General features: G+C 43.8%; 1 protein-coding gene across 2 annotated transcripts in view; it reads left to right on the top strand.

Annotated features, from left to right (window-relative positions):
* The window catches only part of FBXL13 (F-box and leucine rich repeat protein 13), a 278,659-nt gene that overhangs the window by 230,908 nt on the left and 29,903 nt on the right, over positions 1-17,848 (top strand). For both annotated transcript variants that reach the window (XM_056573484.1, XM_056573483.1), the window contains one exon: positions 9,875-9,958. In XM_056573484.1, coding sequence (XP_056429459.1) covers positions 9,875-9,958 — 84 coding nt within the window. The remainder of the gene's footprint in view (positions 1-9,874; positions 9,959-17,848) is intronic.

Genomic DNA, 17,848 nt, shown 5'->3' with positions numbered 1-17,848 from the left:
TGTTTGTCTGGTCCTTTGTCCTGACTGTGGTTTGCATTTGTTTATGTGTCTGTTTTACAATTTGTATGTCTTGTCCTGTGTTCTGTCTGTGGTGTGTATAGTGTCTGTTCCCGGATTGCCTCAGGTGGTGGCATTATGTTCTAGGTGCACTTTTACTACCACTCAGACAATTTTGTGGGAAGGAGGGGGTTCTCAGCCCAGTTATGTTTCTACTGCAGAAAATTTTTTCAGGTATTGATATAATAGGGTCACTTAAGATTGAGTTGGAATGTTAGAGGCATTAACTCCAAATTTAACCCCTTAAGGACTCAGCGTTTTTCCGTTTTTGCATTTTCATTTTTTCCTCATCACCTTCTAAAAATCATAGCGCTTTCAATTTTGCACCTAAAAATCCATATGATGGCTTATTTTGTGCACCACCAATTCTACTTTGCAGTGACATTAGTCATTTTACCCAAAAAAATGGCGAAACAGAAAAGAAAATCATTGTGGGACAAAATTGAAGAAAAAATTTCATTTTGTAACTTTTGGGGGCTTCCGTTTCTACGCAGTGCATTTTTTGGTCAAAATTACACCTTATTTTTATTCTGTAGGTTCATACAGTTAAAATGATACCCTACTTATATAGGTTTGATTTTATCTTCAAACTTTTTCGAAAAACTTTTTCGCACTTCTTCTTCTACATGCAGGAAAATGTATACGTTTAAAATTGTCATCTTCTGACCCCAATAACTTTTTTTTTTCCGCGTACGGGCCACTATGAGGGCTAATTTCTTGCGCCGTGTTCTGAAGTTTTTATCGGTACCATTTTTGTGTTGATCGGACTTTTTGATAGCTTTTTATTAATTCTTTTTACGATATAAAAAGCGACCAAAAATACGCTATTTTGGGCTTTGGCCTTTTTTTGCGCGTACGCCATTGACCGTGCGGTTTAATTAATTATATCATTTTCGGACATTTACGCACGCGGCTATACCACATATGTTAATTTTTATTTTTATTTACATAGTTTTTTTTTTATGGGAAAAGGGAAGTGATTCAAATTTTTATTAGGGAAGGGGTTTGTTAACTTTTTTTTTCACTTTTTTTTTGCAGTGCTATAGCTCCCATAGGCTCCCTATGGGAGCTATAGCACTGCAAAAAAAAAGTGGAAAAAAAAGTAGCTCCTATAGCACTGCACACACTGATCTCCTATGCTGATCCCTGCAAAGCCATAGCTTTGCAGGGATCAGTCAGATAGGGGCTTGATTGCTCAAGCCTGTAGCTCAGGCTTGGAGCAATCAATCGAAGATCGGACGCCGCGGAGAGAGGTAAGGAGACCTCCGCCTGCGTCCCAGCTGATCAGAACATCGCGATTTTCTCGTGATGTCCCGATCAGCCCGACTGAGCTGCCGGGAAGCGTTTACTTTCGTTTTCAGACGCGGCGGTCAACTTTGATCGCCTCGTCTGAAGGGTTAACAGCGCACGGCACAACGATCGATGCCGCGCGCTGTTAGCCCAGGGTCCCGGCTATGATTAGCACCCGGGACCGACCCGGTGTGATGCACACCCGGTGTTTTTCACACCGGGACCGGGCTCATGGCGTACAGGTACGCCATGAGTCCTTAAGAGGTTAAACAGGCTCTGTGCTTGTGTTACGCCGAGCGCTCCGGGTCCCCGTTCCTCCCCGGAGCGCTCGCCTCATCCTCGTTGCTGCAGCGCCCCGGTCAGATCCACTGACCGGGTGCGCTGCGGTCCCGCCTCCAGCCGGGATGCGATTCGCGATGCGGGTGGCGCCCGCTCGCGATGCGCACCCCGGTCCCCGTACCTGACTCGCTCTCCGTCGGTCCTGTCCCGGCGCGCGCGGCTCCGCTCCCTAGGGCGCGCGCGTGCCGGGTCTCTGCGATTTAAAGGGCCAGTGCACCAATGTTGGTGCCTGGCCCAATCTTCCATTACCAATTAGTGTGATCACCTGTGCACTTCCCTATATTACCTCACTTCCCCTGCACTCCCTTGCCGGATCTTGTTGCCTTAGTGCCTAGTGAAAGCGTTCCCTTGTCTGTTCCTAGCCCGTGTTCCTGACCTCCTGCCGTTGCCCCTGACTACGATCCTTGCTGCCTGCCTCGACCTTCTGCTACGTCTGACCTTGCTTCTGCCTACTCCCTTGTACCTCGCCTATCTTCAGTATCTTCAGCAGTCAGAGAGGTGAGCCGTTGCTAGTGGATACGACCTGGTCACTACCGCCGCAGCAAGACCATCCCGCTTTGCGGCGGGCTCTGGTGAAAACCTGTAGTGGCTTAGAACCGGTCCACTAGCGCGGTCCTCGCCTATCCCTCTCTGGCACAGAGGATCCACCTCCTGCCAGCCGGCATCGTGACAGTAGATCCGGCCATGGATCCCGCTGAAGTTCCTACACTGGTCGCCCAGCTAGCCCTAAAGATCGCCCAACGAGATCAACAGCTGGCATACTTGACCTCCGAGGCACTGCGTATTCAGTCACAGATACAGCAGCTGCAGATACAGCAACAGCTACAGCTGCAACTACCATCTCCTCCGCCGGCTCCTGCAACTCCTCCGCAGCAACCGGCCGTTCCTAACCCCTGCTTGTCCCTGCCGGACAAATTTGGCGTAAAGATCGCCCAACGAGATCAACAGCTGGCATACTTGATCTCCGAGACACAGCGTCTTCAGTCACAGTTACAGCAGCTGCTGCCGCAGATACAGCAACTTCAGTCACAGCAGCTGCTGCCGCAGATACAGCAACTTCAGTCACAGCTACAGCTGCAACAACCATCTCCTCCGCCGGCTCCTGCAACTCCTCCGCAGCAACCGGCCGTTCCTAACCCCTGCTTGTCCCTGCCGGACAAGTTTGATGGGGACCGCAATGATTCTGCCACAGCCACAGTCCAGTCCTTCTTCGCTGAGGTCCGTGGTGTCTTCGAGGAGCCTGCCCGAGCTTCTTCTGCCGAGATTGCCCTGCTGAACCTGGAACAGGGTGTTTCTTCCATTGGCGAGTACGCCATTCAGTTCCGTGCTCTTGCTTACGAGTTGTCCTGGAATAGTGAGGTTCTCTGCGCGACCTTTAAAAAAGGCCTATCCAGCAACATTAAAGATGTTCTGGCCGCACGAGAGACTCCTGCTGACCTACATGAACTCATTCATCTTGCCACTCGCATTGACATGCGTTCTTCCGGATGGCGTCTGGAGCTCCGCCTGGATATGGACTTTGTTCGCACGAAGCGTTTTTTCTCCCCGGCTCCTCTCTCCTCTGGTCCTCTGCAATCCGTTCCTGTGCTTCCCGCCGCGGAGGCTATGCAAGTTGACCGGTCTCGCTTCACACCTCAAGAGAGGACACGACGCCGCATGGAGAATCTTTGCCTGTACTATGCCGGTACCGAACACTTCCTGAAGGATTGTCCTATCCGTCCTCCCCGCCTGGAAAGACGTACGCTGACTCCGCACAAAGGTGACACAGTTCTTGATGTCAACTCTGCTTCTCCACGCCTTACTGTGCCTGTGCGGATATCTGCCTCTACCTTCTCCTTCTCTACTATGGTCTTCTTGGATTCCGGATCTGCAGGAAAATTTTTTTTGGCCTCTCTCATCAACAGGTTCTACGTCCCCGTGACCAGTCTCGCCAGACCCCTCTACATCTATTGTATTAACAATGAAAGATTGGACTGTCTCATGCGTTTCCGCACAGAACCCCTCCTAATGTGCATCGGACCTCATCACGGAAAAATTGACTTTTTTTTCCTCAGGTTCTTTGGCCCCAAGAAGAGGGGGAGACCCAAGGGGGGGGGTACTGTTACGCCGAGTGCTCCGGGTCCCCGTTCCTCCCCGGAGCGCTCGCCTCATCCTCGTTGCTGCAGCGCCCCGGTCAGATCCACTGACCGGGTGCGCTGCGGTCCCGCCTCCAGCCGGGATGCGATTCGCGATGCGGGTGGCGCCCGCTCGCGATGCGCACCCCGGTCCCCGTACCTGACTCGCTCTCCGTCGGTCCTGTCCCGGCGCGCGCGGCTCCGCTCCCTAGGGCGCGCGCGCGCCGGGTCTCTGCGATTTAAAGGGCCAGTGCACCAATGTTGGTGCCTGGCCCAATCTTCCATTACCAATTAGTGTGATCACCTGTGCACTTCCCTATATTACCTCACTTCCCCTGCACTCCCTTGCCGGATCTTGTTGCCTTAGTGCCTAGTGAAAGCGTTCCCTTGTCTGTTCCTAGCCCGTGTTCCTGACCTCCTGCCGTTGCCCCTGACTACGATCCTTGCTGCCTGCCTCGACCTTCTGCTACGTCTGACCTTGCTTCTGCCTACTCCCTTGTACCTCGCCTATCTTCAGTATCTTCAGCAGTCAGAGAGGTGAGCCGTTGCTAGTGGATACGACCTGGTCACTACCGCCGCAGCAAGACCATCCCGCTTTGCGGCGGGCTCTGGTGAAAACCTGTAGTGGCTTAGAACCGGTCCACTAGCGCGGTCCTCGCCTATCCCTCTCTGGCACAGAGGATCCACCTCCTGCCAGCCGGCATCGTGACAGCTTGGACTTATACAAACTAATCTGGAGGTCTCAGAGTCTTTTCAGCTGGGTAGGGGTACGAGGCAGGGCTGTCCCCTGTCTCCCTTTTTATTTGCCCTGGCAGTAGAACCGCTAGCGGCAACCATCCGAGCATCCTCTTGCATTCATGGGGTTTTTAGGGGTTCATTAGAGGAGAAAGTATTCATGTACGCAGATGACACATTGGTTTATTTAGCTGATGTCCAGGGTTCCCTGGGGGCCTTGTTTGTTCTCTTACACAAATTTTGTTTCCTCTCCGGTCTCAAGGTTAATCTTCCCTGATGCCACTATCGGTGGCAGCGGACCCCATTCCATCTTTCCCTCATGGGTTGCAAACAGTTACTCAATTTAGATATTTGGGAGTGGAGGTTTCTGCTTGTGTGAGGGACTATGTGCTGTTGAATTTAGATCCGGTTTTGTCGTCGGTGTCGGTAAAATTACAGGCCTTGTCCTCTTTGCCCCTTTCCTTAGCTGGCAGGATTAATATCTTTAAAATGATATATTTACCTAAGTTTTTTGTATCTTTTTCATCTTTCTCCTGTGATAAGAACTATTTTGTAAAGCTATGTGGCGCTTTGAGATCCTTCTATTGGCAAGATAAACCGCCGCAGTTGGGTCAGGCGTTGCTCCAGGCGTCCAAACAGCTCAAAGCTGCTCCTCATTTTGAGCACCTGCAAGAGTTGGAGGCCACCGGCTTCTGGAGTGATCATGGAGTGAAGTTCGCCATGCATTTGTTTGGTGAATTCCCTTCTTTCCCCTCTGTCCCAGAATTACTAGACTGCTTTAATCTCCCTAAATTTCTGTACTTCCAGCTGAGACATGCGGGGGTGCTCAATTTCAGTACTTCCAGCTGAGACATGCGGTAGTAGCACAATTTGGCTCTCTTGATGTGACCACTGCTTTCTCTGATGTGGAGCTGCTTCTGGGTACCGCTGACCTTGCCAAACCTTTGACTCAGACATTTGCATTACTTCAATTGGTGGGCCATAACCCGTTTAAGTTGGCCTTTGTAAAATGGGTGGCTGATATTCCTGATCTGACGGAAGACCAGTGGCGAGAAGTTACTAAAATCTATTACCCTACAATGGTTAGTGCTAGGGATATGCTTATCCAAGCTAGGCTAATCCTACGTTTGTATTACACTCCAGTCAAGCTGTTCCCTATTGGGTTCTCTCTTTCCGATTCTTATTTTAGGTGTCAGTCGGATGTGGGCTCTCTTATAGATGCTATGTGGAGTTGCCCTTGTGTGGAACCCTTCTGGAGAAAGGTGATGCAGTTCTTGACAGATCACTTAGGAGATTTATCATTCTTTTCAAACGTATGGCTTTTATATGACAATTTTTTTTAACTTACTTTTGCTTACATTCAACGACCTTGATAAATAAATTGCACATAAGCAAAACCTGGGAAACCCGCTTACAAAAGCATTTTTTAAAGCAGAAATGTTTTCCCATATGTTAATAGCCGAAGTTCTTTATCTACACTTTATTACCAGTAGCGTTGCTAGAGAGTGACAGGGAGAGGAGGCGTACCGCATCGGGTGACACCCTGACTGGCCTGCCTTACACTAAATAGCTGCACTCCAACTATCCCGCAATAACCCATCCACCCTCCTCAGAAATAAAAAAAATATTAAAAACATACTATGCCGCACCATGAATATCCATACTCTGGAGCCTTTTTTGTTTAATTTTGTGACGTTGGTTGGTGGAGTCTTGCGTCTTGCGTCGCTGTGCTAAGGCCGGAGTTTACGTCAGGAAGGAAGACAGCGCAGCACCAACAAAACGTTACCCACCCAAAATGTGCATGGAGCTAGCTGTATTACTATGGATGTTTCTTTTTTAAGGAAAAATTTTTGTGCCATATATGGGTTATTTACGTATTCTGTAAAAATTCTTACACAATTATTTTGTGCCTTATGCTATTTTAACACAGCATTAATTTTGAAATTTAGTGGGTACGCCAGCAAATACATGTCCTAAAAATAACAAGGTGTGCAATGTGTATTTTCAACCTTAAAATTAATAGAGTTATTAGTTATATTATTATTTTTTTCTATAATTAACATTAATGCAGTAGCTTTGTTTCATGATGCAGAACAAGAACAGTTGTTAAAGTGCGTGTTAATTTCCTTTTCTGCTGACGTATGCACTTTCTGTAAGTCAGGTTGGACCTGGAATACATATGCGACTTTTAAATGGAGTTGCAACTGTCTTCTTCATAAATAGCGACTATTGCATTTGATAAATACGTGACCACTGCAAAGTAAAAAAAAAAGAAATTACTATGTGAGCAGACTTCAGAAATGTGCTTTGGAATAAGCAAAAATCTAAAAGTCGCAGCATGTATAGAAAAGTCACACGTGTGCAAGTATGTGCGACTTTTTTTTACACAAAAAAAATCTACGGAGCTTGATAAATCTCCTTCTTACAGTTTCCCTTTGTGTTTTCCCCTGTTGTATGTCTGTTAGGTGTTAATAATTATCTGGCCTCGGGCTCCCATAGGTGTCTACTCATTCGGTTTCTATTGGTCTGTGCACATAAAGTTCTGATTATGGCCTGGAAGGATACCTCTCCTCCTCTCATCGCGTGGTGGTTTAATCTGGTTAACAAATATGTACCGTTGTATAGGACACTTTACATTAGTCGTACATGCCCCAAAAAATGTGATTAAGTCTGGATGCCCTGGTTATTGATAGGTGAATCGGTGGTGCCCCCAGAACGGGTGAGTTCTCCTGGGTAGTGTGCTTGTTTCTTTCTTGGCTTGGGAGGTGGGGGGGTTACTCCGGTAGTGTGTGTATGTGTCTGTTTTGTTTGTGTTTATGTCTTTTGTCATGATGTTTGTCTGTGAGCGGATCTCCTTAATTTTCTATTCTGTGGTGCCTCATTATCCTGATTTGTCAATTGTTATTGTGGGAGGTTGGGGAGCTCTGTGCTCGAGCTGTTTGTTTACTGTATTCTTTGTTTATTTTTCAACCAAAAAAAGTTATAAATAAATACTTTCAAAAATGAAAGAAGCAAGCTGATTAGTTGCTATGGGTTTTGATACATTTCCCCCATGAATCTATATTTTTATGATCCCCTCTGCTAATCTATCTGTGCTTTGCAAAGTGCTGCTATACCTGGGCATTTATCCTATACAGTTTTGGGGATTTTATCCATGAGAGAGTGGCTGCACCTCTTAGTTATACACTCCTCCCCATATGCCTTAGGCTGGACACCACATGGCAGTTTTTGAGCCAAACACAGTGGTGGATTCAAAAGGAATGGAAAATATAATGGAATGACTTATGATAATAATAATAATAATAATAAATGTATATATAAACAAAAAAACGACCAGGTGGAAACCCAGCATCATTAAAGGGGTACTCCGGTAGAAAACTTTTTTTTTTTTTAAATCAACTGGTGCCAAAAAGTTAAACAGATTTGTAAATTACTTCTATTAAAAAATCTTAATCCTTTCAGTACTTATAAGCTGCTGAATACTACAGAGTAAATTGTTTTCTTTATGGATTTCTTTTCTGTCTGTCCACAGTGCTCTCTGCTAACACCTCTGTCCATTTTAGGAACTGTCCAGAGCAGCATATGTTTGCTATGGGGATTTTCTCCTGCTCTAAACAGTTCCTGACATGGACAGAAGTGTCAGCAGAGAGCACTGTGGACAGACAGAAAAGAAACCCAAAAAGAAAAGAATTTCCCCTGTAGTATACAGCCGCTAATAAGTACTGGAAGGATTAAGATTTTTTTAATAGAGGTAATTTACAAATCTGTTTAACTTTCTGGCACCAGTTAATAAAAAAAAAAAAAAAAAGTTTTCCACCAGAGTACCCCTTTAAGGTCTTAACCAGAACACAGCATAGCTGCGCCCCCAACATAAGCCCTGAGTAAAGTTTGTACTCCTAAAACCCAAGTGAGTCAGTTTAGTTTTAGGGTCCAATATTATATAGGGCCACCTCACTGCTAGTGATTTGGTAACAGTTTGAAGGATGAAAAAAAATGCTGTTGCTAAATGTGGGAAGGCTCATAAGTAGATATCATAACTGGTATATAGCAAATAATCTCTGCAGTAATGCAAGGACTAGTTGGCATCTAGAAGACTACACATATAATTAATGTCCTATTTAGAGAGATGTATTTATCCTGTCTACAGCGACTGAAAGGCAGACATGCCCTGTCTACAGTGACTGAAAGGCAGACATGCCCTGTCTACAGCGACTGAAAGGCAGACATGCCCTGTCTACAGTGACTGAAAGGCAGACATGCCCTGTCTACAGCGACTGAAAGGCAGACATGCCCTGTCTACAGCGACTGAAAGGCAGACATGCCCTGTCTACAGTGACTGAAAGGCAGACATGCCCTGTCTACAGCGACTGAAAGGCAGACATGCCCTGTCTACAGCGACTGAAAGGCAGACATGCCCTGTCTACAGTGACTGAAAGGCAGACATGCCCTGTCTGCATTGGTTGGGCTTTGGAGATATACACAATTTAGGAAACTGATGTCAGAATAAACATCATTGGTAACATAAATGCTGTCATGGCACATTGATGATAAGCATTTATTTGACTTTCAGATTCCACAACTGAAAATGTCAGATTTGAGGTGGTCCTTAAACAATATCACTCAACCATTATACATCTACTTATTTACTTCATGCTCTGGTTACTCCTGGAGCAAATAGTCTGTGGTCATCCACTTATTACTATACTCTTTACTACAATATTGTGAGGGTTCATTCTGTGTACATCACCACTATACGGCCTTGATCAGGATGGTACTTAATAGTAATGATAATAAAGGATGATGAAAGGAAAGTACTGGACATACCAGGCTCATTAACTGCATGCACCATTGCCAAAGGTAAACTATGTGAACAGTGTGTGATAGAAAATGGCATTCACATCTGGAGCCCATATTACCATTACTCAACAAGCATTTTACTGCACACAGAACATAAAGCACAGTTCCTGACCTACAGGATTCTTTGCTTTAAGCCATATGTAAATTGCAGGGAGATTTTCCCCTAAGGTTACCTTATTAAAGCAATACCACTTTGACTGTGGGCTTTTGAGGATAATGATTTGTGATATATGGTACAGCAAGATATTTTAGAGTGTTCAGGGTGGTGTTTCCACAAATATTGGAATCCTTAACTGAAAGCTTACCTCATCTCAAATGTATGTAAGTTCAAGTCTGGTATCTCTGCATATAACAGTGATATTTCCTTGTCAGAAGAAACTGGATACAGCTAAAAGGGAGATCAAATCATGTTTTATATTCTAGCTTTTTTTCCTCAAGACAAAAGCTTGAAGAAATAAAATTGGCATTGTTGTATTTTGCAGGGACTGGCAGCTCTTGGGGCCCAAAGTAAAATAAGAGAACTTTCTGTATCAGAATGTCAAGGAATCACAGACATTGGTATTCAGGTAACATGTTAAATGGTATATTGATAGGAACCATAAACTTGTATATGTAATAAAACATTGTCTATTTTTTGGCTGTGCTAGCTTTTTAGTTTGTGAAGCAGTCAACGGTACATACGGAAACTAAAGTATAGGTCCACTTTGGGCTGGATAATCACTTCTACAATAATTACATACTATCCCACAGTTTATTATGGCTTCTTTCTGAAATGCAACATTTTAAGTAATAGTCACCGCTAAACTGCTGCCTTTACCACCGTTTACACATTACTTTAAGCACCCTTACATACAGCTGTAAAACCAGCAGTTACTATACTTAGTGAAGGTTGGGTGTCATAGGGGGAGATTTATCAAAGCCTGTCCAGAAGAAAAGTTGCTGAGTTACCCATAGCAACTTTCATTATTCAGTGGTCTTTTCAAAAATGAAAGAAGTGATCTGATTGTTTGCTATGGACAACTCAGCAACATTTCCTCTGGACAGGTTTTGATAAATCTCCCTAATAGACTTTAAAGGGGTACTCCGCCTCTAGACATCTTATCCCCTATCCAAAGTATAGGGGATAAGATGTCCGATCGCCGGGGTCCCGCTGCTGGGGACCCCCGGGATTGCTGTTGCGGCACCGCGCTATCATTACTGCACAGAGCGAGTTCGTTCTGTGCATAATGACGGGCGATACAGGGGACGGAGCAGCATGATGTCATGGCTCCGACCCTCATGACATCACGACCCGCCCCCTTAATGCAAGTCTATGGCAGGGGGCGTGGTGACCACGCCCCCTCCCATAGACTTGTATTGAGGGGGCGGGCTGTGACGTCACAAGGGGGCGGAGCCGTGACATCATGATGCTCCGGCCCCTGTATTGCCCTTCATTACGTGCAGAGTGATAGGATAGGTGATAGGTGTGTGTGATTGGTGGGTGTCCGGCTGGTGGCATTCCCATTGATCTCAAGAACAGGGGTCTTGTGTCCCTCTGGTTCAATAAAAAAGTGGCCAGATGTGTGTTTTGTCACTACATTCTACTCTGTAAGGCTAATGAAAAGTACAGCACATGGCTAACTTCATCAGGCCCAGACCGTATGCCCAAATACTTCTCCATTTATCCAGGGGATCCCTATGGATCAGACACTCATCACTTATCCTGCAAATTGATAAATGTTCTCCATGGCGATACCCCTTTAGGCTGGTGTCACAGACATCGGATTTAGGAAGGCTGCCATTGCATTGCTTGAAATTTTTTTGAGCCAAAGCTTGAAACTGTCCCAGCAGGAACGAGTAGTAAAAGTCCACAATCCAACAAACAAGATATCAGTATGGCACTTCTGCACCTTTATTCATTGTCCACAACTGATCAGATCTAAAAAAGTAGTGTACTCTGCAGATTCCTATGGGTGTATTCACTAATAGTAAAGTCAGTACATCCAGCAATACTCCAAAAGAAAAGAATAGTGGCACTTTCACACTATAAAAAGTACCCGTTATATTACGCCCGTTATCAAATAGCGGGCGATCGCGGGGTTAAACGGCCATTAGAAAATCCCTAACGGACGTTAGAAAATCCCATTATTGTCTATGGGATTTTTCTAATAGATGTTTTAACTCATTATCGCCCGTTATTAATAACGGACGTTATTTTGTGACGGGCGATTGAACGGAAGAAATGCACTATTTCTACCTTTACTATCTTCCGTCACAAAATAACGTCCGCTATTAATAATGGGCGATAACGGGTTAAAACCCCGCAATCGCCCGCTATTTTATAACGGGCGTTATATAACGGGTACTTTTCATAGTGTGAAAGCAGCCTTACCCATACCTAGAAATCTCCACATCTTTATTTCAATAGTGCAGATACAAATGTGTAGCCGGAGGACATAAAAGCAGACAGTGAGAGCGATTTCATTCTTCAGCCACAATCGTTTTTTTTTTTGTTGGTGTATGTAGAAAAAGTGTTTCTCTTATATCCCCCTTCCCCATTTACTCCATTCCTGGCTTTGCCTCATAAAACTGAATGGAAAAAAAAATAGTGTGTGTGTGAAACCTGCCTTGTAGAGCCTGTATGAGCAAAAATGCCAGTAGGGCATTGGACAAAGCAAGTGTATATATCATGTATATACGGTAGTTTTGTCAAATAGATGTGGAACAGAATCTACTAATTTAGGGTAATAAATATATGTTAATTAATACTTTTCACATGCAATGACCAATGTCCATCTTAATGTAACATTAAAACTGCTGCCTAATATTGTGTAGTACATCCTCATGGCACCAAAACAGCTCAGACCCAATTAAGCAGAGACCTCTGAAGGTGTCATGTGGCATCTCTTTATCCAATCACTGTAGTCTGCTCTGTAACCCCCTCCTCCCTGTTTTGAATTTTGCAGGCTGATAGGACAATAGTGAGCACAGAGGAGTGCTAGTCCCAACTTCACTTTCTGGACTTTGTCCATACCTGTTAGTCAGGTTGGACAAAGCTGAATCTGCAGCCAGACAGAATTATGTTCTGGATGGTATGTTTTTTTTATTTATTTATTTATTTTTTTCTTATAAGCCATGATTTCTATGAAGTTAGGATTATGATTTACCAATAATTCGGTTTTCTTGAATCATCACAACAGCACAACACCTGAGATTGCCCCAATGATCCTATAGGAACAGGAAGCACAAAGAGGTGAAAAGGCCCCTCCCCAAACAACTCCTCAGTGTTTACAAATTACCAAGAAGCATACAAAGGGTGCTGTTGTGATGATTCACAAAAACGGAATTATCAGTCATAATTCTAACTTTTCGCATCATTATCACAACAACACCACACCTGAGATATACCACATAAATGATGTTTAGGGAGGTATGACAGCTTGCAGCACTGTCCGTCCAAAAGCCATATCTTGAGACAAGTCTATATTAAGCTTGTAATACTTAAAGAATGTATGCGGGGTAGACTAAGTTGCTGCTCTGCATATCTGCTCTAAAGAAGCTGAAGATTTCTCAGCACAGGAGACCACCATACCTCTAGCTGAATGAGATTTAAGATGTTCTGGAACTTGATTTCCTGATGTTCTAGAGGTTTCAGCGATGGCTGACTTCACCCATCTTGAAATAGAAGATTATTTAAAAGCTTTTTTTCCCCTTGTTACGTCCTTGGAACTGGATAAATAAATTTGAGTCTTTCCTCCATTTTTTAGTTTGTTGTAAATAATGGAGAATTGCTCTTCTTATATCCAAGGTATGAAAACTTTTCATTACATTCACCTTATCATTTTTTGGAGAACCACAAAATGTTGGTAGGATAATATCTCGAGACCTGTGAAAATTTGACACCACTTTTGGCAGGAAAGCTAAATTCAATTTTAGTATAATCCTGTCACCAAAAACTGTCAGCTATTTCGTCAAAGAATAGTGCTTTTATTTAATTTACACGTCTTGCCAAAGTGATCGCCACTAAAAGGCAGCCTTACAGGTAAGATATTCTGAAGAGGTTCAAAGGGTCCCTTAGTGAGACCTAAAAGAACCAAATTTAAGTCCCAAGGAGGGGACAGATTAGTAATCTTAGGTTTTAGTCTTGCTATTGCTTAAAAAAAAATCTCTTTATCACTTGTGATCCGCAATACAGGTATCATAAAACATCCCAGTGCTGCTGTTTGTACTTTGAGGGTACTAAGGGCTAAACCCTTGTCAAATCCTTCCTGAAAAAAATGTAAGATTTGAGCAATATTAAGTTCTAAAGGATCAGGAGGACAAAATCCGCATCAGGACACAAACCTTTTCCACTGTTTCCAGTAAATAGAAGAAGTTGAAGATTTTTTTAATGACTTGAGAAGAGAGGCCCTTTTGTCTTAAAATTAACCTCTCAAAAGCCAGGCCATCAGCTGGAGATTCTCCAATGCCTTATAAAGGGCCCTGCAACAGGAGATTTTCTCTCAAGGGAAGAGGAAGCTGCTGCTCTACAGAGAGCTGTTGGAGTAGACTGAACCATCCACTTTTTGGCCACCTTGGAGCTATTAAAAGGACCTGGGATTTCTTCAGCCAAATCTTCTGTAAGATTTGTGTAGGAAACGCATAAACCATCTTGAAGTTCCATTTCTGTTGGAGCGCATCTACTCCGTTTGGCAAGTTTCTTGAATACAGGGAAAAGAAGTGATTTACCTTCCAATTTTTCTCGTGGAGAATAGGTCTACTTCTGGATAGCCCTATTTCATCACCATTTCATTGCTTGAATCCAGAACCATACCTATAAAATGTCTTCTTTCTTGAAGGAAGAAGGTCTGACTTTTGAAAATTTATGATCCACCCTAAATTCTGAAGGGAGAGAATGGTTAGTTGGACATGTTGAGTCAGAAGATCTTTTGAGCAAGAATTTATAAATCGTCCAAGTAAGGAATTATCATTATTCCTTTCTGTTTGAGGTGTGCCACTAACTCCACCATTGTTTTGATAAAAATCCTTGGAGCCGAGGAAATCCCAAAGGTTAGTGCCTTGAATTGTTATTGAAAGGTTTGATGGTGTAGTGTCACAGCACATCTCAGAAATTTTTGATGGGCAGGGTAGATGGGTATGTGAAAGTTAGTGTCCTTTTAAATCTATTGTTGCCATCCAAGCATTCTGAGGAATTAATGGAGATGCTGTTTCGAGGGTCTCCAGAGTTTGTAGACAAGGAATCGGTTACAATGTTTGAGATTTATTATTGCCCTGAATGAACCATTCGGCTTCGGAACAAGAAAAAGGCGGGAGAAGTGCCCCCCCCCCACCTGAAGGGGGTCACTGTTTTTTATCGGAAAAATTAGGGTTGAGTAAGAACTCTCCATTTACCACTTTTTAAAGGAATGAAAATTCTTTTTGGTTTTTGGTGTTTTTTCCTCAGGAAAGCTCTTCTTCTTTTCTCCAGATTGCTATAAAAGATTGTCTAACACAGAACAAAAAAAAAATATTTTCTTTGGAAGGTAATAGCACACAACTTATTTTAAAGGCAGTATCGCGCTGCAAGTTTTTAAGCCAGAGTGCCCTTCAAGCAGAGTTAGATAATGCGGCAGACTTAGTTGCCATTCTTACAGACTCAGCCGACACATCTACTAGGAAAGCAGTGGCAAGTTTTGACATAGGAATAGAGGAGAGTAACTTGAGGTCTTATTCTCAATGTGGTTTTCATTCTGACTCTGCCACATAAACAGGGACCTAGGGTTCAGAAGAGCAGAAGTGGCGTCCCAATTTTTACGCAAAAGACCATCAATTTTTCTATCCATCGGCTCCTTTAGTTGAGGAGCTTCCTCAAAAGGAAGCGTTGTCTTCTTAACCACTTTAGCCACCTGGACATCTATCTTAGGAACTTCATTCCACAGATCTGTGTCTTCACTATTAAAAGAGAACCTTGCTCTAAATTCTTTCGAGATAAGAAGTCTCTATTCAGGATCCTTCCATTCATCCATAATAAGCCATTTTAGGTTCTCATGAATAGCGAAGACTCGCTTTTTCCTAGGTTTTAAACCCGCAAACATTTCATCTTGTACAGACTGGGTAATAGGAGTTTCCTCGATATTCATAGCACTCCTGAGTGCCCCCAACAGTATATCCGTATCCTCTGCAGAAAAGTAACATTTTTTTATCTTCTAACTTATGAGATATAGAAGGTAAATCATCATCAGAAACTGGATCAGAAGATAAAATATTTATATCATAGTCGTAATCTGAGTCCAAAATTACTGCCGGCCTGGATTTTTTAGCAGGAGGAGGTTCCATATTAGATATTGTAAGCAAAGCTACAGCCACAGAAGCTTGAACCTGCTGGTTTATAATGCTTCTTAATTCGTTCATGAAAGAAGGGGTCTCCTGCTGAACTATTTTAGCCATACAGGAATTGCACAGAGGTTTAGTATATCCTTCAGATAGCTTTTCGGGGCATAAGGCAAATTTTTTGAATTTAACCTTGGGTTCAATGTGATGATGATCATGATGATGTAAAAAAAGAAAATAACATTTTCTAATTAAGTATATTAGAAAGGTTAATGTTTTGCAAATATGTACAACATATAAATGTTTTTGAACCTGAAAGTGCCCATTTTAGCCTTCATGGATGGAACTTACTTTTACAGCACATCCCCCAGATGCTTAATCAGATTGAGATCTGTGGAATTTGGAAGCCAAGTCAACATTATAAACTCTTTGTCCTGTTCCTCAGACCATTACTAAATATTTTTTGGCAGGGTGCATTATCCTGCTAAGAAAGGATACTGCCATTAGGAAACAGAGCAGACATGCTTCACACTGCTTCTCCTTCTCTGTGTTCTCACAAAGCTCTTATGCCGGTGCTCTTCTCTTCACTGATCTTCCAGTATAGGCCAAGTTGTATAGAAATGCTCCCTGCAATTGAAGTCCCAGCATCTCCTGTGAGATGGTATAGTCCAACTGTATGTACATTTTAAAGACGCGCGCACACACAAACTTACAGGGGTACTCCTAGGGAAAACTTTTTTTTTAAATCAACTGGTGCCAGAAAGTTCAACAGATTTGTAAATTACTACTTTAAAAAAAATCTTAATCCTTCCAGTACTTATTAGCTGCTGAATACTACAGAGGATATGGTTTTCTTTTTGGAACACAGAGCTCTCTGCTGACATCATGACCACAGTGCTCTCTGCTGACATCTCTGTCCATTTTAGGAACTGTCCAGAGCAGGAGAAAATCCCCATAGCAAACATATGCTGCTCTGGACAGTTCCTAAAATGGACAGAGATGTCAGTAGCGGGCCCTGTGGTCATGTCAGCAAAGAGCTCTGTGTTCCAAAAAGAAAACCTCTGTAGCATACAGACCCTAAAAAGTACTGGAAAGATTAAGATTTTTTAATAGAAGTAATTTACAAACCTGTTTAACTTTCTGGCACCGCAAACATTACGCCCCTGCCTTTGAGCATTATACTCACACCCTATTTTGCAATAAAGTTCTGTTGCAGCTGACTGATAATCTTTAATACAGACTACTGCCAATGATATCAGTGTCACAGATTGCAACTATAGGACACAAGCCCTTCAGTAACATCCATAACTCTATTCCCATTCCTTCACTGTACTTCACGTATATACACATCAGTTCACAGCCTGTGTAATCAGTCTTAACCAAAACATAACTAGTGGCAATGATTCCATGTCATTAGGTTCATGTGCAGGAATGACAGATATGGGCTGTATTTGTGCGAGGGGCATAAGTATTTTACGTCCCTTGCACCTCTAGGTGGGGCTTGTAGGGATTAAGGGAGGAGTGTGAGTATATAACTTCCCCTTCTCTGCTCAGGAGGGGCGTACGTGATTGGTGGAAACGCTTTCACCTGGAGCCACACTGTCCGGAGCATACTGTGGGTAGGGCGGTCTGAGGTCTAGTGCACCCATGCTGGCTGCTTTGGCGAGAGGACTGGCTGCACGCCTTACAATGGATTTCAAGTCTCCGCCAGGTTTAAGGTACAGGGAGGGGATGATCGATATCCTTCTCCTATAGACATGTCTGGTAAACTTGGCTACTAACTGCTTACTATCTATCTCCTGGTTACTTATAGCAGCTGAAGCGCTGCAGACAAACTAAACTGTGCCCACTCTCTATGCGCTCCGATTCAGTGTAATCCCTAACACTCTCCTGCAATCCCATTGGTTCTTGGTAAACACATGACTGGGAGCCCTAGCAACGCCTCACTGGCAGCCGAAGTTCCGCTAAGGGCTCCGCTACTGGTGACTGCAGCGCTCCTGAGCGCAAGCTTGCGATTGCCGGTCCCGGCTTCTGGCGCAGCCCGTCAGCTGCCTCAGTGCCAGATGTTGGGCACGCATCACCCGTGTTTTCTTTGCCGTGTACAGAGGGGGAGTGGAGATGTGTGGGCTGTAAGGTTAGCCTGGTGGGGCAGAGGCACGTTGTTGTCA

This window comes from Hyla sarda, chromosome 4 (assembly GCF_029499605.1).
Source record: "Hyla sarda isolate aHylSar1 chromosome 4, aHylSar1.hap1, whole genome shotgun sequence".
Taxonomy (NCBI): Eukaryota; Metazoa; Chordata; class Amphibia; order Anura; family Hylidae; genus Hyla; species Hyla sarda.
The sequence above is the reverse complement of the archived record's forward strand: the minus strand, read 5'-3'. Positions and strand labels throughout refer to the sequence as shown.